The sequence below is a fragment of the Pleurodeles waltl genome, chromosome 5 (genome assembly GCF_031143425.1).
Source record: "Pleurodeles waltl isolate 20211129_DDA chromosome 5, aPleWal1.hap1.20221129, whole genome shotgun sequence".
NCBI classification, from domain to species: Eukaryota; Metazoa; Chordata; class Amphibia; order Caudata; family Salamandridae; genus Pleurodeles; species Pleurodeles waltl.
Genome location: NC_090444.1, coordinates 173,240,430 through 173,267,688, shown reverse-complemented (window position 1 = coordinate 173,267,688; position 27,259 = coordinate 173,240,430). Strand labels below are relative to the sequence as shown.

Sequence of the window (27,259 nt, the reverse complement as noted above, 5' to 3'; positions counted from 1 at the left end):
ACTGCATTCATTATTGGACATTGTTCCTTTGTGTTCAGATGTGCGAACATTAAGCATCAACCACCAATTTTTTGCATTACTTAGTATTAGTTGGGAATTAGTGGAATTGTGGAAATACTGCTTTCTCTCTATAGTGTGTGCAGTTTTGATGCAGCCAAGTTAAAAATTAATTGGGGCTTCGACGCCACTAATTCCATCGGACTGCCATTGGCACCTGTGTCTCCATTCACTGCCACACTTGGCTGCAGTCAACTGTTTTCTCAGACAGTGTCCGGTCATCTCTTATGGACATGCACTTTGATGAAACTCGCCTTTTGAGGACAAGGCAGATTCTGCTCTGGAACAGATCAAGGCAAGAAGGGTCACAGCGTGTTCCCTGGGCTTAAATGTCACTCCTCAGTCGCATCAGACATACTATTCCTTTTGGGGTTACGCCTCTTGAAATGCTGGATCATCAAGGGATCTTCCTACTGGTGAGCCACAGGTAGAATCTTTAAATGGCAGGTTGATTGGCTCAGCTGTTGACACCTGTGGATTACGAGTGGCAGTCACTCTATGAGGTGGTGAAAGGTCTCTTCTATGAATGGGGAGAACCTTGACTCGATCTGTTCCCCACCTTCGAGAACGCGGACTGACAGCAGTTTTGTGCACTGGAGTTTCCAAGGCACCTCTCAGAAGTCAACGTTTTCTGGTTTAAGTGGAACTCAGTACTTCTGTATGGTTTCTGGCCGATACCACTCCTACCCTGGGCTCTGAAGAAGATCAGGAATGACCAGTCCCAAGTCATCCTAGTGACTCAGGATTAGACATGGAGAGTATGGTATCCAGAAGTCTTAGGTTTGAGCATCTATCCTCCAATTAGGATGCCCCTCTGGGCGGACCTGCTGTCACAACAGCAGAGAAGGGTCTTAACAAAAGCTGTATGTTCAAAACCACTTTAGAATTGTTTTAACTCAGAGCACCGAAACCAATTTGTATTTAATGTTTTACAGTCATCACCTAAAGGTATCTTGGTGCTCAAATCTATCACAAAGCATCTGGAATATCCTAATAATGGCACCAATTAAGGTGTTTTTTAATTATTTTGGTAAGAACCAACTGACTTTCTGAATTTCAGCACAACAGTTTCAGCTGTTATACTAAAGACATTCTGGTTCACAGTCTGGCTACAGCTACTGAGAAAGCTTTTCTTCCAGTGGCGAGACACTGAAATTTGGGAACAGTCTGCCATATTGCCTTTTTAGACCTCAGTGATTTCCTGGATTTATAGAAAGAAAAACACTTTGTTAGAGGACTAGTGCAGTGAACATGCAGAACATTGCTTTTGTGGAAGCCAATGTAGTTGAGCAGGAGATATTGAATCCCATTTTAAAGGCTGAAAATCATTCTTGCTGCAGCATTTCATTCAGGTTGAAGTTTGGTTAAGAGTTTATCTGGTAGGTAAAAATATATTGCATTACAATCATCTAATCAAGGGGCTATAAAAACACAGAATTTGAATTCTTTGTGAAGATGAGAATAGGTCGATGATTCACTTTAAAATTCTCATTTGAAAACAATCATTTGCAATGCAATAGGTCTCACATTTTCTTGAGTTAGTGCTATTGGTGTTGTAAATGCATAACTGGACTTTTCTTGCCATATAAATTGGTTAACTCTGCCGCATAATTTGTTCCTCTTAAAATTTGCAAACTTTTAACACTTGTCAATTTTTTTTTTTAGATGTTTGCATTTCATTTGCAGGTATTTTTCAAACTCAGACATGCATAGTTTACACACACCCTTGCCAGGATCAGGTGCTTTTGCGGGGTGGAAACAAACCCATATTCACTTAAGTTTAAAGAAGGCTTTAGAGGCAACCATGTACAATCTTAGTGTGTAGGGTCAGAGCAGACCGGAAGCCAGGCCAGGCTTATGGGCCCAATAACGTGTGTAGACGTGCATAGCTTGAGGAACGGATATTGAGACCTGTCACAAAGAAGATACTGAAAGCAGATAATACGGTTTAAACACCATGTCAGTTTTATTTTGTTTCACTCAGATTAAACAGACATTACTCAATCAAACAAAAATAATGATCAAAGCAGAACCAAGGCACTTGGTCTCCACCACATAGCAAAGCAGGCTCCAGTGTGTATTGGACAAAGAACAGAGCCAGCCAACGGGCAAAAGGGAAGACCAGGGCCCACCCACACAGTTCATTCTGTCCATGAATGTATTCAGTTTTACAGCAACTTTTATGATGCAGTTTTGTGTTCTGCCACTGGGTGGAGCAAGCTCTCACAAACTGCAAACAGGAGTGCTCTAGAGTTGAACTGATTTGCAAAGACAACAAAAAGGGGGGGAGGGGAGGCTGAACTCAGCTCCTGCGGTTCAGCAGTACATCATTGGATTTCACCCCTGGAGGTGACAGATCCGCTTACATTAACGTTTTCTTTGTGGAAGAAAGAGGATTACAAATGTATGAATGCCGCCAGGGCATGCCACAGAGCGGACCCCTTCCTATTTCAGCGAGGACACACTGAAAACAAACAGAAAACAAGAAACGGCATTGGAGGGGTTGTGGGGACGGGCAGACATGAACAGGTAACGGGGGCAGGCGGGAGCTGCTGGGAGTCGGCAGTGCGAGCCGATTCAAGGCACCATAGCCACTCTGAGCGTGAAGTACAGACACCAAACAAAAAAAAAAGCAGTTCACTCACAGTAAAACATATCGGCAATCCTGTAATTATCCATGTAACAGGGTCAGTCCCCAAGTCGGTAACAAAACCTAGCAAAGGCAGGACAAATTGAAAGAATTTACCAGTGACATCAAGGGATTTTTGAAAGGCAAGCCCACGGACGAGTGAAAGTGATGGGTGTGAGGTGGGCATGGTTAAACGTCCACAATGCTCACAACAGGTCAGAAACGCTTGCGCGCTTGACCTTAAAAACAGGCCTTTATTACTGATCCAATCTGCTCTTTCACTGTGGAGTCCTTATCAAAGTTGGTAGTTGGGTTTCTCACAGTTTCCACAGGCTTGGGTTGTGAATCCATAAAGCCTGGCCAAAAAGGACAGCTCCATCACAGTTATGTTTAGAAACAGAGCTAAGATTTTGCCTTTCCCTTTATTAAATTTCCGATAATTGTGAGCCATCCAAGTCAGATTATTTGACAATTTCACAAGGTTTGCACTTTCAAGTAAGGAATGCTGTAGACCGTAAAAGAATGTGTGTGACCTGTGTATATGGATGGGGTCTGTCCAAATTACTGAACTAAATGGGCCAAGGGGGCGATGTATAGTTTAAAAAGAAGGGATGACAGCACTGATCCTTTGGGTACTCTCAGTTTTTTATCTTATAATAAAAAAACATTATAACTTGGAAGAAGAAATAGTTTAAAAAAACAAAAAATGCCAACGGGGTACGAAATGAGCATCTGATACCAAAACCACCCAACAATGTAAGCAATATTAGTGGTTAACGGTATCAAAGGTTGCAGATATATCTAGACGTATTCAGGTAGGAGGTGTAACAGCTGCATACCTTCGAAGACCATCTAGAACCACTGTCACAGTGCTCTCTGTACTGCCGCCAGATTGTTAAACAGTTTGTAAGAAGTGCAGTAAGTTCTAGGCTTCAATCAAATGTGACAACTGAATTTTTTAATTCTTTAAGTTGATTATCGAAGTGAAAGGCTCAAAGTACAGGTACAACAGAACAACCCTGTAAAATATTGCAAAATACAACAGCAGTAACATCAATGAAGTGCTCAAGGGCACTAGCATTTAGTCCTGAATAACACTTAGTAGAAAACAGTTACTGGGGGGGCTTAGAAAAAGTGAAAAATTATTAAGAACAACATATTCTAGAGGTTTTGCCAAGTAGGGCATGTGCAAGACTGTTCTGTAGTTTTCCATGCTTTCTTGATTAAAAATAGTTTTTTTTCAATAATGGGAGAGTCCAAGCACATTTTAGTTTGGGAAAAAGACAGACACCTTATTTCTCTAACTAGTTTGTGATTCTTTAAAAGCACCCCTTGTGCTATATACACCGTGCACTTTCCTTCCCAGTTGGTGGTAATTTGGTGACACCTTTTAATGGATGTGCAGTCCTCATTCAACCATGTCTTAGTTCCACATAAAATATCAAGATTTTTCTCTGAAATCATGTGAATGATAATATGACAACTTTTGACAGCTGAGCGCTCATTGATCAGCACTTCCTGAATGGATTTAATAGCTAATGTACACTGAACGGAAGGAGTTGCTAATAATTGTAATTGTGTTGTTCCAATATTCCTAATCATGGCGATGTGAGGCACGAGTGGTTTATAAATGATGTATTAAGCCCTTAAAATAAAGTTTACCACTTCAACGGAATTGTACTTAACATAATGTTTTTATAAGGAAGCATTCTGCAATCTTCTAAAACATGGATGGTCAAACTTAATTCAGATACTACCCTTTGCACAAAAACATTTTAACTATCACTACATTTAGGACATCTGCAGAAGTTCTCAAGTGTACTGAAGTAGATTACAATGTCTATCTCATTGGTCTCTACCTCGCTGGTTTAAATACATTTTTCTCACTGAGGTAGGTCATCCTAAACCTGATTAATCAAAAGGTTAAAAGTTAGTAGCATAATTTCTTCGTTGATAAGAATACAAGTCTCCCTGTTGTCCATTTAATTTACCAGTATTTGAAATAGGCCTGGAAGCAGTTGATGGTAATTGGTAAAAAATCTGGTATTTTTCAATGATTTTTTTGCCATTAAAAAAATCTCCGCCCTTTCCAGAAGTAGTAGACCCACCAACTTTATGCCCTTTAGTCATAAAAAAATCAAATTGTCAGCATATTATAAAGGTATATGTTTTGATTCTCTCGATATAATCCCTGCAAACGTGGACCACTTCTTGAATTTTAGCAAACAGGCTTGTTAAATTTGATTGTAATTAATTCAAGTCTGACCATGACTGTTTAAAAGCAGGAAAGTGTTCTATTCCTCTAGTTAATTAGATCTGAATATAAAACTTTATGGTGTGTTTCATGCAGTAGTGGCTTTCTCTTGCTGTATGAGCAACTTAGTTTGTGCCTTTGGTGGCACTGCCTAAACCACTGCTAAGAATTTCTTTTCTTCAGCCTGAAGCAGAGTAGTGAGGCTACAAATCCATTTCCCACAATTTATCTTGCATTTGGCTGCGTGTTGGCCTTGTTTAAAAATTGCCACTTATTCACACTATACACGTCAGACTTCCCATCCTTAAAAAGGGAAAATCTGCTTCAAGTGTACCCAAAAAGACTGAAGAATTGACGTATGACAACCTGAAAGATGTGATGGTCCGAAGATCATTATTGTTTCAAATATCTCTCCTCATTTATCAACAAAACAAAAAAAAATCCTGGAGATTTTTCATCCAGCCTTCCCCCAAAACTTCATACACTGAGATGCTCTCCACAATCTGAATTTAAGGAGGGGTCTGTAGTTCTTTCCTGATCAAATTTCATCAGATCATGACCTCATAAAGCATATACATTACTCATTCTGTCCTGTATCCTGGAGTGCTACTAGTTTAAGGTTTATCTGTCTCACATATGATTCATGCACACGCACTTAATATTAGAAAAAAATTATAAATCTTTAAGCTGCATATTTCTGTGCATGTAATGTGCAAACAGACTGTGGGTCAAGACCCTTGCATTTAGTAAACACTGTGTGTTGGATGTCAGCTGCAGAGCTGGTGTTAAGTTTTGCCTGGTCATGCTTTGGAGTAACTTTGGATAGACATTTACGGCCTAGTTATGACCTTGGCGGATGGGATACTCCATCACAAATGTGACGGATATCCCGCCCGCTGTTTTACAAGTTCCATAGGATATAATGCAACTTGTTATACAGCAGATGGGAAATCCGTCAAGTTTGTGACTGAGTATCCAATCCGCCAAGGTAGTAATCAGGCCCTTAAACTGTTTGATGGTTTCTTCCTCTCCTTTTGGTTTCTGGATGCTCTACAATCTTTCAATTAGTGTGCCAGCACGTGGACTGAGACTCAAAAGTACAAGTTACTCGCTGTGGTGACTTTTTTTTATTTCATGGGGATAAGCTGTTTTGGGAAGGCTTCCTTTGCATACATTTTTATCTTGCACATGTAGCCTTCTAGGCCATTGATTTTTAACACTCCTCAGATTTCATAGCCTTCAGCTGCTCTGCCTCTTCCTGTCCTATGTTCCTTTGTGACAGGGCCAATGTTGCACATGCTTAAGATCACCACACGTCGATGGGGAGCCACTGCCCTAGTACCGGAGCAATACCAGACTTCCACAAACCTATATCCACAGCAGAAGGTAGGGTCACTCACCAGTGACTGTGTTCATAGCATGGTTTCTTGCTGTCTTGTTATGAGTATGGTATGGTTCTTTTTAGAATCGAATCCTATTTAAATTTTGAGGCCCTCAAAAACAATAATTATCTAGGCCCTCATTTTTTCATCTCAAACTGCAGGAGTGGGTTTGAGATTAATCTTCTCAGCGGCAGCATCCAAGTCTGGTGTTAGGGTCTCCAAAAGGCACGTAAGCACAAACGCCTTTACATCTCTTCCTTCCACTGCCCTGGGAAAACCAATTACCCACAAGATATTTCCCCACATAAAATTCTCTAGACTCACCTTGTCTCTCCGTGAGACAGTTCTTCCCCACCTGCGCATGTTATAAACATCTGTCATTTATCGTCACTGAGTTCTCCATATTTTGTTTATGGTATTTATTTGTTTGCAGTTTTATACAGCACAGACCGCAATTGATGTCAGAGCACTTATCACGAGAGTGGCTGCACTACGCTTACGTAAAGACAGAAAAGAACATTGTACTTTATATTATGAATTTTAGTCGTATAGGTAATGGTTTTTACTCAAGAACTGGCTGAAGCAGTAAGCCTCCAAAATGTCTGTACTATGAGGAACGAATCTGCATAGGATGGGTGTTTACTCTACCTGACTCAACAGTGGGCTCAAGCTTTTGAAGGTTTGATTGATTTCCTCAAGCTTGGCAGTCGTTTTGGAAGTGGTCATTTCAATCCTTTGAAGAATGGCCAGAATTTCGCCTTTCGAGGGAGAGAGAGAGCTCCAGAGAGCGACCCTTTAGGGAGGTGTCCCAATTCTCCGTTGGTTAAGTAAAAAAAAGACTATACTTTTCTGATCTGGGTTGTTCTGCCCTGTAGACAGTTTTTTCACTATGTTTATTCTAGACCTTGTGATATTGAAATCAGTCCAGATTCCAAAGGCGGTTGTGTCCCTAAAGGAGCTCTTGAGCTATTCTTCCCTGTAGTCCACACTCAGATACTGGGACCTCAGCTGGTTCACAGTCCAGGGGAAAGTCCATTACATTGACTTGCTGTGTTCAGCACAGTTTGAAAATTGTAGTGATGTTTCTTTTAGACACTTCTTTTATCACCAGGCTCCTTTTCCCCACAAGTAAAAACAAATGGCCACTTATTGGTATTACGCCTATTCGGAGATTGGCCACCACTCAAATACCACCTGCCAAAGACATCACAAAGGAGATAACTTCAGCTGCAGCCCTCCATCTATAGCAGCTGTTGAGGATGGACCAGACACTGTGGGCAAGGCCTCCAGCAGCTCAGTAAGTAAAGACATGGTTGCACATAAAGGATGGGAGAAAAGACAGTTAAGATCAAAGCCAACATTCATAGTAAGATGAGGCATCTTAGATGTGGGAGTGGAATTACTGCACTGTCCACCGAATTTCAAGGCAGCAGGGTGGCTACTAAAATCAGCCTGTGCATTTTAGGTAATGAAATGTGTTTACTTATCTCTGGATCTAGAGCCCCAGTAGGAATTGTAGACCTGGACTGTATCATGAAAGGGCCTCGGTCCTAGGGGCTCTGCAGGAGATGGGGAGGAGGATAGGGGAGATGCAGGGTTTCAGCAAAACACTGCCATCTTGGTTAGCCTATAAGCCATGCCCCTGATTGGTTGTTTATTTTGTAGTCCTATACGTTTACTAAGGTGTTAGTATCTAGTGTATTTTCTATTACAGTGTTTAGGAATGTGTAGGTTGGTACAAGCACCATTGGTCCAGGAAAAATTAATCACCAGAGTTGCTTCTTGTTGAATGGAAATCACAAAAAGAATGTTTGGCAAATATTTGATCTGTTACAATCAGTGGCAGAAGATTTATTGGTTTGTAGACCTTTCTTTAATCACATACCTTCATGCTTAGGCTCTTACTTCATTTTATTCTTCTTTTTCCAGGCTTTACTGTGAAGAGCAAAAAAGCCCCAAACGCCGCTCATGTCAGACAGTTCTGGCTACAGGAGTCGATATTCTTGTGCGCTCCTTTGCTCCTGTTCTTCCTCACTTGGCGGAAGAGGTATTCCAGCATCTTCCATATACAAAAGGTAGGAGAAATGTAACACATTTAACATGAATACATTGAACTTTAAAATAAAGCAGTTTCTACACATTTCTAAATTAGTCTGCCGATACTGAGCACGATATACTGTTAAATTTGTATGTGGTGTTTGGTGGGTATCTAAGAGACTCGAAAATGATAGCCATCTTGAGACAATACATCGTTGCATTATGTTTACAATTTAAAACAACTACATTAGAGTTTTCTTAACTTATGTGGCTTCTTGAGGTAAAGAAGCGCATTAAAATGCTTAAAGCACTAGATCAGGGTATAAATGTTTACATGGCAGGAAGTGTTCCTGAGCAAATTTGGAGTATCCATCTTGGGAAAGAATGAAAATAAGTTTAACAGACTCCCTACTAATGTGCTATTTTACACGCATATTTATTTAGTCTATGAAATCTTACTTTTTTACTTGGACTTTGCTTATAAACCGTATTAACTTTTTTCAATTTATTATTAAAGATTTACCCTTTGCAAGGTCATTTCTCAGTGGCAACATAGATGTTTCAAGTTCAAATTTGGAATGTATTTAAAAATAAAAAGGTTTGTCAAATGAAATACTCTGGTAGCCAGACTTCAGATATTCAATTAAGCTAAAAAAATGTTAATAGCAATAGAGAGCCAGCTTAGAGCACACTTTATGCTTAGTCATGTGTGAACTCTTGCCCAAAGTAAGGTATGTGACACACTAAACACTGAACTATAACAATCCAGGCAGACACTTTGTGGGCATCTATCCAGTCCTTAAAAATCAACTCCATTTACAAATTATTCCAATTTTATGTGCCATGTGTAGCCACAAATGGACATACGTACGTTTGAGCAGTGTGTCTGGGGATATGGGAGCCTCGTCATTTCCTTCTTTTTAATTAATTTCTTTTTTAATTGTATTTTTGTGGGTAGAATGTAGCAGGCAACTTAAAACAAGCAAATGTTGCATGTTATACTTGTTTTGGTATGCAGATTGCATGCTGAGATTACACTCGCTATCATATTATAAATCTAACTTTCACCTTAGAGGTCAAAACCAATGTCTTTACAAAAGTGCTACAGCCTGGGCAAATGTCCACTGAACCCCCTACAATCCTTAACTAATTCACTCACTGATACTCTCTTGGGGCTCTGGGGCAGAACCTCACCCCGTCAATTGACAAATAGCAAGACGCCACCACCCTGCCCCAGGCAACCTTGCATTTTTGTCTCTGCACCCCTCGCCCGAAAGCTTTGTGGTGCAGACTTGTACCAGTCAGGCAGACCCCAATACCTTTCCGACTACTCCCCCCGTTGGGTAGTTCAAATAAGTGAAGATCTTTTTGAAAAGGGTATTTTCTTCCACAAACTTGGCCCTCTGGTTCATTAATGCCTGCTGGGCTGCTGCTCCCACGCTCATTAGGATTTGGTGGATCAAGACTTCCCAGGTGTTCCAGAAGATGGTTGACTTGTTCTGATGCACGGCATACAGGGCAGTCGTGACACAGCCAAATTCACAATAGGATGGGGTTTGAATACCGTAGATTCCATCAGGAGAGCCATTGGAGCCAGTGCTGCCATTCATCACCACACCAAGCTACGATCAGTAGGGTTCTCAGGAGATGTTCAGTTGTCCATTAGGCACATGCCCTTTGACAGTACTCACCTCTTGAGGGCAAGTCAGATTCTGCTCTGAAGCGTTTCAAAGGGAGCAGGGCCAGAGTACGTCTCTGGGCTTATCTGTCCCACTTCACGAGCCACAGCAGCCCTATCGTTCCTTTTGCAGTACGGCAGACATACCCCACACTGCCAGTCACTCCTGTAGAGCTCCACGTGTCCCAAGCCTGTAAACAACGCACAGTGCACAGGCTCCATGAACAGGCTTCCTTGTGCCCGATAGTGCCCTCCAGGCAAGGCGTGCAAGCAGGTCTGGGCTGGGGCCTTACAGGAGGTGAGAAATGCTGGCTGAGGCTCTCATTGGCATTCTGGGCGGTCGGCGCCATCTTGGAAAGTTAGATAGTCTAATCCAAGATGGCGTCTCCCTTATTGTTGTCTATGGGGGTATTCTCAATCCAAGATGGCGACCATATCTTTTCTGTGGGTTACTCCCTGTTCTAGGTAATTCTATGGTACTTAAAGCTGCCAGATGTTGGAGAAAGTGTGTTGCACATGTCCCCAGTCTGCGTGCATGGCTCCTACTTGGTACCTAGTGTCCCTAACTATTTATTCCTTGGTTTCTTGCCTGTTTCCAGTTAGGACCTCTCTGCTAACTCCAGCCCCTCTGGATTTCTTCATCTTAGAAGGTGTTTGCCCTCTTGCTGTTTCTCCTGTGCAGAAGTGGTTCATTTCCAGGGCATCTTCTAACTTGGGATACTCTCCCTGTTGGCAGTGGGGCTTTGGGAAGGGATCGTCCTTTCTACAAGATCAGGGCTTCCTGGATCCAGACCGTACTGTTGCAATCAACAGTTTTCGACACCTACCACTAATGGATTTCAGAACTACAGGAAACTATCCGACAACAGAATATTTAATTGTGTGCCTTATGCAATAAAAATGCTGCCTTACAACAGTCCTTGGCGGGTCTCATCATACTATAGACCTTCCTTCGGTGCCCGTGTGGAAACGCAGAGAAAGAGCATGAATTCCTGGACACCATGACAATCCATTTTACCTTTCATTTGGACAAAATCAAGGTGGGCTACATAATGAACTGTCTTACTGGAGATGCCCTAGCCTGGGCAATAATCTTCCTCAATTATTCCTCTCAAAATGTGTTCCAGAAACTGGAACTCTGCTGTTTTTATTGCTGATAACGTTGCTTCTGGAATCTAGAAAGATCGTGGCAACAACAGCCTAACTAGATTCTGGAGCTACAGGAAATTGTTTGGATTCTAATTCGGCATCAGCTAATGAAATCCAAAGAGGACAGAAAGAGAAGGCAGAAGTTATTCACTCCATAGAAGGTACCCCCTTAATCTCAAGTCCAGTCATTGAATGCTCTTCCAAATTACAGACGACTATCTTTCAGAATCAGGAAAAGATGTTTTGATTTAATCACTTCTCCCAGCCATCCAGATATGTTGGGTCTTCCTCTGTTGTGTCAACACAACCCCTTTCTCAACTAGGCAACTTGTACAATTTCTTTGAGCTTGATCTGTTGCAACCAGAATTGTTTGGGGGCTTTTCAGAAAACTGTGGACTGTGATAAAGCTGGCAAAACAGGGATAAATTGTCATTGCTTTACTTAAGTCCCTGAACCACATACAGAATTTCAAGATATATTTTTTTATCCCCCTCATAGGCCTCAAGACTGTGCAATCATTCTCAGACCAGGATCAGATGTTCCGTTGAGCAGAATGTATGCACTATCCAGGTCATAGAAAGGGGTCATTTGACAGTATTTCGATCGGAATTTAGAAAATTGACTCATTTCACCTTTATCCTCTCAGCAGGAGCTCCTCTTTTCCTCATGCCCAAATAATCAAATGAGCTTGAGGCCCTGTAATGATTTCAGAAAATTAAACAAGATCACCGTCAAGGACCGATCCTTTTTTAGCCCTAATTAGAGACATCCTAGAATCAGTATGGGGATCCAGCATATTTACCAAATTAGATCTTAAAGAAGCATGCCACCTGCTACGCATTAGAAATGGTGATGAATGAAACACAGCCTTTCGTAACCCATTTGATCACTTTAGTATATGTCATGCCTTTTGGACTCTGTAACGCCCCTTCAGTTTTCCAGAGATATATGGATAGTAGTTTTCTGTTGTATTCAATTTATTCTTCATAGTATACATGGATGATATTCTGATATTTTCCAAAAGCCTATCAGAACACTGAAACCATGTTCCCGAAGTATTGAACAGACTCAGCAGAAATTATCTATCTTGTAAACCTGAGAAATGCATCTTTGAAGTCTGAGAAATTGAATACTTAGGTTTTATACTAACGTTGACTGGAGTTGCTTTGGATCCTAGAGTATTTGCTGCTGTTCTGGATTGGCCATCCCCTTCCACCATGAAAGAGACCTAACACTTTTTAAGATATCCAAATTTCTATCAAATTCATAAAAGATTTTTCCACTTACTCTTCCAAATTCTCCAGACTACTAAAGAAAGAACAACTATCCAATGGATTTAAGTGGGATTCTCAGGCAGAAAGAGTCTTTACATTCTAGAAGAAAGCCTTTACCTTTGATCCAGTTCTCCAACATCCAGAACTGAGTAAGCCATTTGTGGTGGAGACTGACATGTCCAAAGGTGCTTACCAGGAGCTAAATATCCCTTTGTAATCGGACTGGACCATTGTCGCTTACAAGCTGTAAAATCTACTTCATGTCGCAATAGCCATCAAGCTTGATGGGCTTATTTTTTTCTGAATTTGATTTCAAATCACTTTTATTCCTGGAACTTCTAATAAGGTGGCGGATACTCTATCTCATCTGTACCCCGAAAAAAAAGTTCAACACCACAGATGATCCTTCCTCCAGACCTGGTGAGCATGACTGTAACTTCTTTCTTCAAGGAGGTACACACTAATCATCAGAGAATTACTCCAGAACAATGGAACAAGTCTTCTCTTCATGTTAGGAAAGAGCTATATTTTAATGGAACCAAACCTCTTTATTCCCACCTCGAACGTACAAAAGAAATTTCTTCACCTTTGTCACAACTCCATACCGACCTGCCATAAAGGGTTCAAGGACACATTGGAACTAGTGTCAAGGCACTTTTGGTGACCTTGTCTGGTAAAGGGTTTCAAGAGTTACGACTCTAGTTGTCCAGTTTGTGTACAAGCTTAGGCATTTCATCAAAGACCTATAGCACTATTTCAACCTCTACCTGTCGCCCCTGGACTATGGCACACTATTGGCATGGATTTCATTATGAAACTTCCTCCCTTAGAGAGGAAGACAACTATCATGGTCATAATCGAGTCATTCTTCAAAATTGCTTTCTACTGTTCCTTAGCTAAACTGCCTAGTGCCCAAAAAAACTGCCTTATACTTACTCTGCTTTGAGATATATATATATGTTCGATGGCATGTGTAGCTGCAGATACACATGCTGTGCACAGTCCGCCATCTGGTGTTGGGCTCGGAGTGTTACAAGTTGTTTTTCTTCGAAGAAGTCTTTTCGAGTCACGAGACCGAGGGACTCCTCCCATTTCGTTTCCATTGCGCATGGGCGTCGACTCCATCTTAGATTGTTTTTTTTCCGCCATCGGGTTCGGACGTGTTCCTTTTCGCTCCGTGTTTCGGGTCGGAAAGTTAGTTAGAATCTCGGAAAAAATCGTCGGTATTGTTTGCGTTCGGTATCGGGTTAGTTAGAACAAATCGACACCGAATTTTGAAGAGCTCCGGTGGCCCTTCGGGGTTTTTTCGATCCCCCGTCGGGGCCTGGTCGGCCCGACCACGTGCGACTTCAAGGCTGATGGAACGGACCCCATTCCGCTTCTGCCCAAAATGCCATAACAAGTATCCGTATACGGATCAGCATCTGGTCTGTAACTTGTGCTTGTCCCCCGAGCACAAGGAGGATACTTGTGAAGCCTGTCGAGCGTTTCGGTCGAGGAAGACGCTGAGAGACCGAAGAGCCAGGAGACTACAAATGGCGTCCACGCCGACAGGTCAAGAACTTTTCGAGGAGGAAGAAGAAGCTTTCTCCGTCCACGAGTCAGGTTCTGAAGAACTCGACGCCGAGGAAACACCCCAAACCGTGAGTAAGACGTCGAAAATCAAGACTCACGAGAAGTCCACAAAAGCCCAGGGGACGCCACCGCCAACAGGCCATGGCTTAACCCGAAAACTAGGTGACCGATCCAAGGCACCGAAAAAGGGCATGCTGGTGTCGAAGTCATCCGACTCCGGTCGAGATACCGCCACACAGCAACCTCGGAGCCGAGACAGCGGCTCCGAGAAACTTCGGCACAGAGACAGCGGCACCGAAGAATTTCGGCACCGAGACACCACGCCGAAAACAAAGAAGGTTTCTTCGGAGCCTAAAAAGACTTCCGAAAAGGTTTCGGTTCCGAAACATCCATTCTCGGAACCGAAAACTAGTTCCTATACAGAGGAACAAGGATTAACCTCCCAATTACATTGATTTCGAGAGGAGCTTCAAGCTGTAGAGCCTGACTACACGCAAAGAAGGCTTCATATTCATGAGGACACAGGGAAGATAACCACTCTTCCCCCAATCAAAATAAAAAGGAAACTTACCTTTCAACAAAAGGACAAGCAACCACAGGCAAAAGTGGCAAGGAAAACAACCCCACCACCGTCTCCACCACCATCAATACATGCATCACCAGCAACAACTCCACCACTGATGCACTCACCAGCTCATACTACAATGAGTCAGGATGATCCCGATGTATGGGACCTTTACGATGCTCCAGTGTCTGCCAACAGCCCAGACTCCTATCCTACAAAACCGTCACCACCTGAGGACAGTACATCCTACACACAGGTGGTCGCAAGGGCAGCCGAATTTCACAACGTCACCTTACATTCTGAACCAATTGAGGATGACTTTCTGTTTAACACCCTATCCTCCACCCATAGCCAGTACCAAAGCCTTCCCATGCTCCCAGGAATGCTAAGACATTCAAAACAAATATTTCAGGATCCAGTTAAAGGCAGAGCCATAACTCCAAGGGTGGAGAAAAAGTACAAGCCACCGCCAACAGATCCAATCTATATTACAACACAACTAACACCAGACTCAGTAGTTGTCGGGGCAGCTCGTAAGAGAGCCAACTCTCATACCTCAGGAGACGCACCACCTCCAGACAAAGAGAGCCGCAAATTTGATGCTGCGGGAAAAAGGGTTGCAGCACAAGCAGCAAATCAATGGCGTATTGCCAATTCACAAGCACTTTTGGCAAGATACGACAGAGCTCATTGGGATGAAATGCAACATTTCATCGAACACTTACCCAAGGAGTTCCAAAAAAGAGCGCAACAGGTGGTGGAAGAGGGACAAAGTATCTCAAATAATCAGATACGGTCTTCCATGGATGCAGCAGATACAGCTGCAAGGACAATAAACACTGCAATCACGATACGAAGGCACGCATGGCTGCGCACTTCAGGGTTCAAGCCGGAAATCCAACAAGCTGTGCTCAATATGCCATTTAATGAACAGCAATTGTTTGGGCCGGAGGTAGACACTGCCATTGAGAAACTCAAAAAAGACACCGATACAGCCAAAGCCATGGGCGCACTCTACTCCCCGCAGAGCAGAGGCACATTTCGAAAAACACCTTTTAGGGGAGGGTTTCGAGGTCAACCCACAGAAACCTCAACCTCACAAACAAGGCCTACTTACCAGGGTCAATATCAGAGGGGAGGTTTTCGGGGGCAATATAGAGGGGGCCAATTCCCAAGAAATCGAGGAAAATTCCAAGGCCCCAAAACTCCTCAAAATAAACAGTGACTCACAAGTCACACAACCCCATCACATAACACCTGTGGGGGGAAGACTAAGCCAATTTTACAAACTTTGGGAGGAAATAACAACAGACACTTGGGTCTTAGCAATTATCCAGCATGGTTATTGCATAGAATTTCTCCAATTCCCTCCAAACGTCCCACCAAAAACACACAATATGTCAAAACAACATATAGATCTTCTAGGACTAGAAGTTCAAGCATTGCTACAAAAGGACGCAATAGAATTAGTACCAAATCTACAAAAAAACACAGGAGTTTACTCACTGTACTTTCTAATACCCAAAAAGGACAAAACTCTGAGTCCAATACTAGATCTCAGAACACTAAATACCTACATCAAATCAGACCACTTTCACATGGTCACGTTACAAGACGTAATCCCACTGCTCAAACAGCAAGACTACATGACAACATTAGACCTAAAAGATGCGTATTTCCATATACCAATACATCCTTCACACAGGAAATACCTAAGGTTCGTATTCCAAGGAATACATTACCAATTCAAAGTGTTGCCATTCGGAATAACAACTGCGCCAAGAGTTTTTACAAAATGCCTGGCAGTAGTAGCTGCACATATCAGAAGGCAGCAAATACATGTGTTCCTGTACTTAGACGACTGGTTAATCAAAACCAACACGCTAAGACAGTGTTCACAGCACACAAAATGTCATACAGACCCTTCACAGGCTAGGTTTCTCCATCAACTACGCGAAGTCACACCTTTTGCTGTGTCAAACACAGCAATACTTAGGAGCGACAATCAACACAGCAAAAGGGATTGCCACTCCAAGTCCACAAAGGGTTCAAACATTTCAGAAGGTAATACAGGCCATGTATCCAACACAAAAGATACAAGTCAAAATGGTAATGAAACTCCTAGGCATGATGTCTTCATGCATAGCCATTGTCCCAAACGCAAGATTGCACATGCGGCCCTTACAACAGTGCCTAGCATCACAATGGTCACAAGCACAGGGTCAACTTCTAGATCTGGTGTTGATAGACCGCCAAACATACATCTCGCTTCTGTGGTGGAACAGTACAAATTTAAACCGAGGGCGGCCTTTCCAAGACCCAGTGCCACAATACGTCCTAACGACGGATGCTTCCATGACAGGGTGGGGAGCACACCTCAATCAACACAGCATCCAAGGACAATGGGACATACATTAGAGGCAGTTTCACATAAATCACTTAGAACTGTTAGCAGTATTTCTAGCGCTGAAAGCATTTCAACCCATAATAACCCAAAAATACATTCTTGTCAAAACAGACAACATGACAACAATGTATTATCTAAACAAACAAGGAGGGACACACTCGACACAGTTGTGCCTCCTAACACAAAAAATATGGCATTGGGCGATTCACAACCACATTCGCCTAATAGCACAATTTATTCCAGGGATTCAGAACCAGTTGGCAGACAATCTCTCTCGAGATCACCAACAAACCCACGAATGGGAAATTCACTCCCAAATACTAAACAATTACTTTCAAATTTGGGGAACACCTCAAATAGATCTATTTGCAACAAAGGAAAACTCAAAATGCCAAAACTTCGCATCCAGGTACCCACAAGATCAATCCCAAGGCAATGCTCTATGCATGAACTGGTCAGGGATATTTGCGTACGCTTTTCCCCCTCTCCCTCTCCTTCCATATCTAGTAAACAGGTTGAGTCAAAACAAACTCATACTAATAGCACCAACATGGGCAAGGCAACCTTGGCACACAACACTACTAGACCTTTCAGTAGTACCTCATGTCAAACTACCCAACAGACCAGATCTGTTAACACAACGCAAACAACAGATCAGACATCCAAATCCAGCATCTTTGAATCTAGCAATTTGGCTCCTGAAATCCTAGAATTCGGACACTTAGACCTCACACAAGAATGTATGGAGGTCATAAGACAAGCTAGGAAACCTACCACTAGACACTGCTATGCAAATAAGTGGAAAAGATTTGTGTATTACTGCCATAATAATCAAATTCAGCCATTACACGCATCTCCAAAAGATATAGTGGGATATTTACTACATTTGCAAAAATCAAATCTAGCTTTCTCTTCCATAAAGATACATCTCACCGCAATATCAGCTTACCTGCAAATTACTCATTCAACTTCACTATTTAGAATACCAGTCATTAAAGCGTTTATGGAAGGCCTAAAGAGAATTATGCCACCAAGAACACCACCTGTTCTTCATGGAACCTCAACATTGTCTTAACAAGACTCATGGGTCCACCTTTCGAGCCCATGCATTCTTGTGAAATGCAATACTTAACGTGGAAAGTTGCATTTTTGATTGCCATCACATCTCTAAGAAGAGTGAGTGAGATTCAAGCATTTACCATACAAGAACCATTTATTCAAATACATAAAAATAAAGTAGTTCTAAGGACAAATCCAAAATTTTTGCCAAAGGTTATCTCACCGTTCCACTTAAATCAAACAGTAGAATTACCAGTGTTCTTCCCACAGCCAGATTCTGTAGCTGAAAGAGCACTGCATACATTAGACATCAAAAGAGCACTAATGTACTACATTGACAAAACAAAACTAATTAGAAAAACAAAACAACTATTTATTGCCTTTCAAAAACCTCATACAGGAAATCCAATTTCAAAACAAGGCATTGCTAGGTGGATAGTTAAGTGTATTCAAACCTGCTATCTTAAAGCAAAGAGAGAGCTGCCTATTACACCAAAGGCACACTCAACCAGAAAGAAAGGTGCTACCATGGCCTTTCTAGGAAATATTCCAATGAACGAAATATGTAAGGCAGCAACATGGTCTACGCCTCATACATTTACCAAGCACTACTGTGTAGATGTGTTAACTGCACAACAAGCCACAGTAGGTCAAGCTGTACTAAGAACATTATTTCAAACTACTTCAACTCCTACAGGCTGAACCACCGCTTTTGGGGAGATAACTGCTTACTAGTCTATGCACAGCATGTGTATCTGCAGCTACACATGCCATTGAACGGAAAATGTCACTTACCCAGTGTACATCTGTTCGTGGCATTAGTCGCTGCAGATTCACATGCGCCCACCCGCCTCCCCGGGAGCCTGTAGCCGTTTAGAAGTAGATCTTGAACATTTGTACATTTGTAAACATATTACTTTAACCTTTATTATGTACATACGTATTCATTCCATTGCATGGGCACTATTACTAACATACACAACTCCTACCTCACCCTCTGCGGGGAAAACAATCTAAGATGGAGTCGACGCCCATGCGCAATGGAATCGAAATGGGAGGAGTCCCTCGGTCTCGTGACTCGAAAAGACTTCTTCGAAGAAAAACAACTTGTAACACTCCGAGCCCAACACCAGATGGCGGACTGTGCACAGCATGTGAATCTGCAGCGACTAATGCCACGAACAGATGTACACTGGGTAAGTGACATTTTCCATATATGTGTGTGTATGTATGTATATATATATATATATATATATATATATATATATATATATACATACATACATACATACATACATACATATAATGCTACTTGGATGCCCTGGGGATAAACAGAGCCTTGTCCTCTGGGTTCCACCCTTAGACAATTGGGCTCACTGAGAGGACCGACCAATCCTTAGAACAATACCTGAGGTGTTTTTGTAGCACGGAAAAGAATCACTGGACAGCAGTTTGTTTTGTATTTTAGGTAGACATTTTGTACAGTCTTGGGGATAAACAGAGCCTTGTCCTCTGGGTTCCACCCTTAGACAATTGGGCTCACTGAGAGGACCGACCAAACCTTAGAACAATACCTGAGGTGTTTTTGTAGCACCACTAGTGATAACTGCGTGACCCTTCTTCCCTCTGCTGAATTTGCCTATAATTACAGTGTTCATAGCACCACAAAGGTATCTTTTCTTTTGCCTACTGGGGTTCTTTCCTCAGTGGTGCCCTGATATTGTGAAGTCCCAATTACCAGTACCAGCAGTTTCTGCTGCTTTCAAACTGAAACTTGAGAGCAGGTAGCTAAAAATCTGCAGTTGGCTCAGGATCGAATGAACACGTACTCCAATAAACACAGATGTCCTGAGCATAACTACAAAATTGGAGACCAGGTACAGTTAGCTTCTCAGTTTGTCCCTATTAAGTAAGGGAAAACTAAATTCAGTCCACAATTTTAGGTCTCTTCTTCATTACCCAATAAATTAATCCTGTTACTGTCTGTTTAAGTCTTCCAAGAACCTGGAAAATGAATCCTACTTTCCATGTATCTGAACTAAAAACTTGTGTTACTGATATTGATTTGTGTGTATTCCAGGACAAGTTGCTGTACTTGGTCAGGTGTAAAGGGTACCTTATTTCGGAACAGTCGTAGGAGCCTGCTACTGCAGTCTATGCCCCTGCTCTTATTCGTCACCATCCCGCTGTACCTAGAGCTTCTGAGAGGAGGTATACTGCCACGCTCCCCGCGTTCGAGTGCGGCGTGACTGTAAACAATGCACCAATAGTGCAGGGTGTGGGCTCCGTGAATGGGCTTACCTGTGCCCGATAGTGTCCTCGAGGTAAGGCGGGCAGGCAGGTCTGAACTGGGGGCCTTATAGGAGATGCGATCCACACCTTAGGCTGGCTGCGGCCCTCCTCTGCTTTCTGGGTGGGCGGCGCCATCCTGAGAAGTTAAATAGCCTGATCCAAAACGGCGTCTCCCTTAGTGTTGCCTATGGGGTATTCTCAATCCAAGATGGCAGCCATATTTTTCCAGGTTGGTTATCTCTGCCGACTCCAGCCTTTCTGGAATTCTTCACTATATTAGGTTTTTAACTTCTTGCTCTTCCTCCTCTCAAGAACTGATTCCTTTCCAGGGCTTCCTCTAACCTGTGATACTCTCCCTGGTGGCAGGGTGGCTTTGGGAAAGGATCTCCCTAGCTACAAGATCATAGTTTCCTGGATCCAGACCCGACCGTTGCAACTGGCAGTCAACAACTTCAGCCTCATTAAGGTGCTCAGCCATTAGGCCGCCGAGGCTGTGGTGCCCAACGATGCCGTGGTCAAGGTCAGTGTGCTACCCAGTCCACTGCCCTCCTTGCAGCCCAAACTGCCATACTCCTTTAGCATATCTTTAGTGGATTACAGCCACCTGGTTGAAGGCAGATTCCAATGATACTTGCCGGGTTGGCAGACCACAACATCAGACAAGTGAGTCTTGTAGATGGTCCAGAAGGGGTACGCCTTACCCTTCAATTATACTGCGCTGAACCATCCTCATCCCCAAAATGACTGGCGGAGGACCATATGCCCGTCTTATGGCAGGAAGTGCAAGCCCTTTTGGCCAGATGAGCTTTCACGGGTGAGGGGGAGCCTGCACCAGAAGTAGGTTGTGGTTGTTAGTCTCCCTACTTTTTGGTGCTAAAGAAGGAAGAAGCCTTCATCCTATTTCAGACCTGCACCCTCTCAAGGCCTTCCTCCAGAACCATGGCAGCTTTGCCTTGTGTGAGTTGTTATTTGGTTGGCTAAGTGATTGTCTCTTGTGTGCATGCAGTGGTGATGGTTGTCCATGCAGGTCTGTGATGGGTGTCCATGCATTGATGCTGCATGCAGGGCTTGATATTGGGATGAGTGGGTTGTGATGGTTGGGTATATGGGAGGTGATGGAGTGATGGGAGTGAGGTTGAGGGTGGGGGTATGTGATGGCATGCAGGTAGGGGGTGAAAGTAGTAAAGATTTGACTTACCAGAATCCAGTCCTCCTGCTACTCCTGCCAGACCCTCAGGATGCATGATTGCCAAGACTTGCTCCTCCAATGTTGTTAGTTGTGGGGGAGGAGGTGGGGGTCTACTGCCAGTCCTCTGTACAGCTATCTGGTGTCTTGCAACCACGGAACGCACCTTCCCCCGTAGGTCGTTCCCCCCTCTTCCTGATGTCATCCCTTGTTCTGGGTTGCTGTCCCACGGCGTTGACCCTGTCCACGATTTTCCGCCATAGCTCCATCTTCCTTGCAATGGATGTCTGCTGCACCTGTGATCCGAATAGCTGTGGCTCTACCTGGATGATTTCCTCCTCTGAGTACCTGCGGTGTCTTTGTGATGCCATGGGTGTGGTGTGTGTGGGGTGATGTGTTGGGGTGATGTGTTGGCATGTGTGCTGTGAGGTGCGTGGATGGTGTATGGGTGATGGTGTTCTGTGGGTGCTCCTGGTGTGGCTCTTTCTCTGTTGTAATTTGTTTGTAGTGGTAAAGGGTTGTGGGTAATGTGTGTGTTTTATAGTGGTGTGTGTATGTGTGTCAGGTGTGTGTAGTTTGAATTGTCCAATGTGGCGTTGCTTTGTATGTGTGTGTGTGTGTGTGTGTGTATTTTGAGAGTGGCGGTATGTACCGCCAATGGTTTACCGTGGTTGAATGTCCGCAGCGGTGATTTGTGGGTCATAAGGCTGTGGGCGTAGTTCTGTTAGCGTAACAGTGTGGGCTTTGCTACCGCCATTTTATCACTGACCTTTGGGCTGGCGGACTTGTGTGTGTGTCTGTATAGTGGCGGATTCCTATGTGTGTGTGTCATAATACGGGTAGTGGTATACCGCCGCGGAATGTTGGCGGCAGTCAGCCTGGCGGTAAGCGGCACTTACCGCCAATGTCCTAATGGGGGGCTATGTGCTCAGTAATATACATATATAATTCCTCACGTAATTCCTGCACCATTTACATTTTAGGTGGCTTAATTCTGTTTTTACTTCCACTAGCTCTTCGGTAAACCAGGGAACTGACTTCACTCTTAATTCTCTTAACCCTAGGAGTATATAAAGTAGATGCTTCATTCACACATTAGGAAAATGATCAAACTCAGTTTAGGCTGATTGTTTTTTAAGCATTGCCATTGTTGCCTCACGATTAATCTTCTGCCATTTGTGGACATTTTTACATTTATAATTACATCTGACTTAAATTACTCCCAAACAGTTAAGTCAAACTTGATTAAAAATGGTCTTAGCAGATGAATGAGGATACATTTAAATTGTGATTTTTAATATATTGATAGCCCGTATTAGATCTAAAATATGTATTTTGCTCCGTATAGGACTATGAACACTAGTGATACATCTAATGAAGTTCATAGTTCCATGAATTCAGTTTTTGAACCAGCCTTGGGATCATAGACCCAATAAATAAAATCATCTATTAGCATCCGGTGCGAGTGACTAATCATTAGTGAGCATAAGAGTTAATGGAATGGTCAGGGAAAATCAGCCATGTCATTGGGTGGGCTGTTCAGATGATCTATCCTCAATAATAACATAAGTGTGTGAGTTATTCAGTTTGCATAGGAGAGACCTTAAGATAACTTATTACACCTCATTAGGGTCGAGCCTGCATAGCATGCGCTAGTGCATGCGTATCGCTTGCGAGACCCTGTAGTAGTTAGAAAAGGGCTCGGAGCCCCGCCCATGTCACGTCAGTGTCTTTCATTGGTTCGTGGGCTTGCCTTTTAAAATCTGCTTGCTTTCATTAGTGGAAGGCATGCATTCCTCATGCCTTTTCCAGTGGTTAGCCCTCCTCAAGCGCAGCGACCAAGTACTGAGAACATATGAGGCTCGCTGTTTTCCGTCCGGTTTGTGGACTACTTTTTCTCTTTTTTCGCAGCGCGATCTCACTTCGCAGAAGCCGAGCGCTTTGCATGACATCGACCCTGAGACCATTTCTATTTCAATTTTTTAGCAGCGCGATCGCGCTTTTATTTCTTCCTTTTAATGAGGCAAGAAAAGTCCGGTTGGGAGTTTACAACTGCTAAGTCAGAGAAATGCGAGACCCGTTGGATTGCAAATGCTTGTTTTTTAATGGCATCTCTATTAAAATATATTATATAAAAGTGTTCTGGAATAGTGGCTAACAAGTCTGTAGTGATTCCTCTAAGTCACGTTTATACTAGCAGTAGGATATCTAAGTTAGTATGGCTAGGATGTATATATACCCTGCAAGGATTGCAGGTGCCCTATATTGCTTACAGACTTGCATTTTAGTGTATGTGGCTTCAATTCATGCCTCTCCAAGTGCCCAAAAGCTGTTGGGGGAGAAGAACAAGAGTGGCAATAGCCTTCATGGACTCCATCACTCTGGCCATAGGACTGCTTACAAGCAACTCTCTACGTACGTTGTTCAGAGTTGCTAACATGTCTCCACGTACAGTCTCTCGACTCACAAGGGCATTTGGCTGGTGCTCTGGATTAGAATCTGCACGCAGGTTATGTGAGAAAGAGCCAGACTCATCAAAAGCTTTCTCCTGTCCCTATGAACAACTGAGGTACTCTCTTGAAATTGTACTCGAAATGCTACTAAATACGTTCAGAAAAGTGATCCTGCTGATTTCTTAAAGAACAAATATTTTAGTTAGACATCTTTTCACTGAGGGGTTTGCTGTCTTCTTTATTCCTATATTTCTTTTGTTTTCATTGGAAAAATACCAAATTCATTTTTTTCACTTTCATTTTTGAATTAAGCCTGTCTTGAAAAGGTATTTTGAATGAGTCGCAAGATACACATAAGCGTTGCTCCGTACTGATGATGGATTTCAATTTGCGGTTTTCTAATTAGGGCTTTCAACTTTCTTGCTCTTAAGTGTCTTTTGCTGGCCCTTCATGTTTTTCTATGTCCACTTTCTTGCCTTCCTCATAGAAATAAAACAGTTTTATGAAATAATATTTTTACCCTCCGTGTGCACAAAGCTCTGTCCGTCTACTCCAGCTGCTTGACTGGACACATTCCACACCCATCTGAGATGGTAAGCAGGAGCTCAGTTCCCGTCTAGAGTCTCGAACTCAGTACCCAGCATATTAAAACTGTAGTGTAAATAATCTACCACTATTAACTAGGTATTTAAGATGTTTCCGTTGTTGGCATGCTTACAGGAGCAAAGAGAAATAGAAATGTTTGTGCTCCGGGGCTCTCGGAGAAAAGAGGAGGTCCTGTGTTTAATCAAAGGACACATGGGCTATGGAGAGGTGGGACCAAACACGATTGACTTCCAATAAGATGCTTCTGGGAATTGTCACGTTTCGTGTTAAGTTGCCATCAGCAAGGAAAGAAAGACAACTACTGCATACATTATGACTCTTCGCCCTGGAAATGAGTGTACACGAAATTTGTAGCTAAATATTCCTTAAGGTAAACAAGATGCTGGTTAAATATCCATAATTTGATGAGGGTTGCCTGTAGATCACTCCATAGGAAGCAGCGTAAATGTGCATGTCTGATAAGACTCATTAGAAAATGATCTAATATTTTAGGGTCATGTTTGTTATTAGCAGCAGCAGCAACGGAAATGTAATCATACCAATGCATATGTCTACACAATGCCAGAACCTGTTACATATTGATGTAACTTCACCCTTCTTACCAATTGTGAAGTAGTTCATGCTGTCAGAAGGACAAATACAATGTAATTGTGGCTTTGCAAGCATAATTTGCTGATTTTACATTTAGGGAAGTAGGGAATGGTAGCACAATTCTACATTGCTTAATAGACCTATTTAGGATGAAAGATTACATTTTTGAAAATAACCCATAAATAAATAAATAAAATAGCCTTTCTAAATGTCAACAGGAAATTCAGCTGAAGTGAATCTTTATGCAGGGCCATTGTATTTTTAAATACACTGAAGTTGTTTTTAAAATGAAATAATGATACTTTAAATGTATAATACTTTATTAAGACCTGTCTGCAGTGCAGCAGATTATTATTCTTTATTGGATCTTTTGATAAACTAAATACCATTTCTTATGGGGAAACCCCTGAATTTCTCTTTCAAGAATCTGAAGGTGTTTTTCGCACTGGCTGGATTCATTCGAGCTCCGTTTGGAAGAAGCCAGGTCTTGAAGAAGCGATCGAGGGTGCTTGTGCCCTAAGAGACTCTTTCCTAGGATCCATCCCCGGGAAGAACGCCGTGGAGTATGATGTGACCGTGGTCATTGAGCCAGGACTGTTCTTCGAGTTAATGGAGGTATGACCAAAGTGAACTTATTAATAAGCATCCTAGGAAGCACATGAGTTATAATTTGACAGTTAAAAATGACCATATGTCATCAGATAATGCACACAATGCCCCATCATAAATGTGTACAGGGAAAGGATGTCAATATTCAGTTTTGTTTGTATCCTTACTTTTCTCTTTATTCATCAAAAGTCAACACGTTTCATTATACAATAATGTTTCTCAAGGCTCAAGTAGTAGATTACATACAATAATAGAAGTTATAGTTGTCAATGAGCACAGTGGTTCTAAAAGTATACATTCATCCAGCAAATCCTGTATGAAAATTAACTGTAGGGGTATAGTTTAATAAATATTGTGTCTAAGGGCTACCAAATGAAGAATCCAATTGAGTTTAAACATGAAGCAAGTTCATTTGGGTCTGAAGTGATACATAATTTCCAAAATGTGAAACCCACAATAAGACTCCTGTCTAATGTAACACAACAGACTTGTGTTGAATACGAGTAGCTCATCAGTGCTATTACAGAGCTCCAAATCAGTGGTTCCCAGCCTGTGGTCCGGGGACCCCTGAGAGTCCGCAAAACCTCCTCAGGGGGTCCGTGACTAGTTAGAACATTACATAATATTAACAGATTAGGTCTGCAGCTTTCAGTAATGACTCAGTGGGGATCCCCGGATTCCAATTATGATTCAGTCGGGGTCCCTGGGTTCCCGTAATAATAAAGTGGCGGTCCACACAAGTCAAAAGGTTGGTAATCGCTGCTCTAATGGAGAGGATAGTCTTTCTGAGGATCATGTATGTGCTTGCACAAGTGCCTGTGGTTCATCTTTGACTATTTACATGCATTGTTAAATCTGAGCTGAGTTTGTAGGAGGAACCGCCAACACTAATTTTTGTGGATCAGCAATTACTTTTCCTCAACAGACTTTGGTCCAGAATAGCAGTGAGAAAAACACAAAACAGGAAAATGAGGGGTAGGAGAAAGTTGGAAAACAGTAATAGAGAAAGAAAGCAGGGATGAAAAAAACCTGCAAAAGTGAGATAAAGCAGCAAGGAGTGAAGGATGGTTGATTAAAGAGCCATCAGGTGGAATCAGGACTACACAGCATTGATATTCAGCAACCCAACTTTCAGTGACACTGGCTGCTAACGTCTGAGCTAAACATTGGGCCCCAGCACTTAGTTTTTACTAACCAATCACTGTTTAAATATATATTATCTCCAATATGTAGCACTGCTATAAAAACACAGCAAATGCATTTACACTATTTACTTCTGCTTTCATATTAGGGAGAGTATTTGCACCAGGGCAAATATGACAAAAACTGGCTATGCATTTCTTTACGTGCCCACAATGCAAGGTCACCACAATGCAAGGTCATTGTCATAAGATATGTTCCCAAGGCAATTATATATAAAAAAAATACTTGTACTTGGTAGAAAAGAGAATTCCC

General features: G+C 42.4%; 1 protein-coding gene across 1 annotated transcript in view; it reads left to right on the top strand.

The window, feature by feature from the left end:
* Positions 1-27,259, top strand: part of IARS2 (isoleucyl-tRNA synthetase 2, mitochondrial) — a 381,953-nt gene that overhangs the window by 308,566 nt on the left and 46,128 nt on the right. The window contains exons 20-21 of the mRNA XM_069233870.1: positions 8,252-8,397; positions 25,620-25,810. Of these exons, the coding sequence (XP_069089971.1) occupies positions 8,252-8,397; positions 25,620-25,810 (337 nt within the window). The remainder of the gene's footprint in view (positions 1-8,251; positions 8,398-25,619; positions 25,811-27,259) is intronic.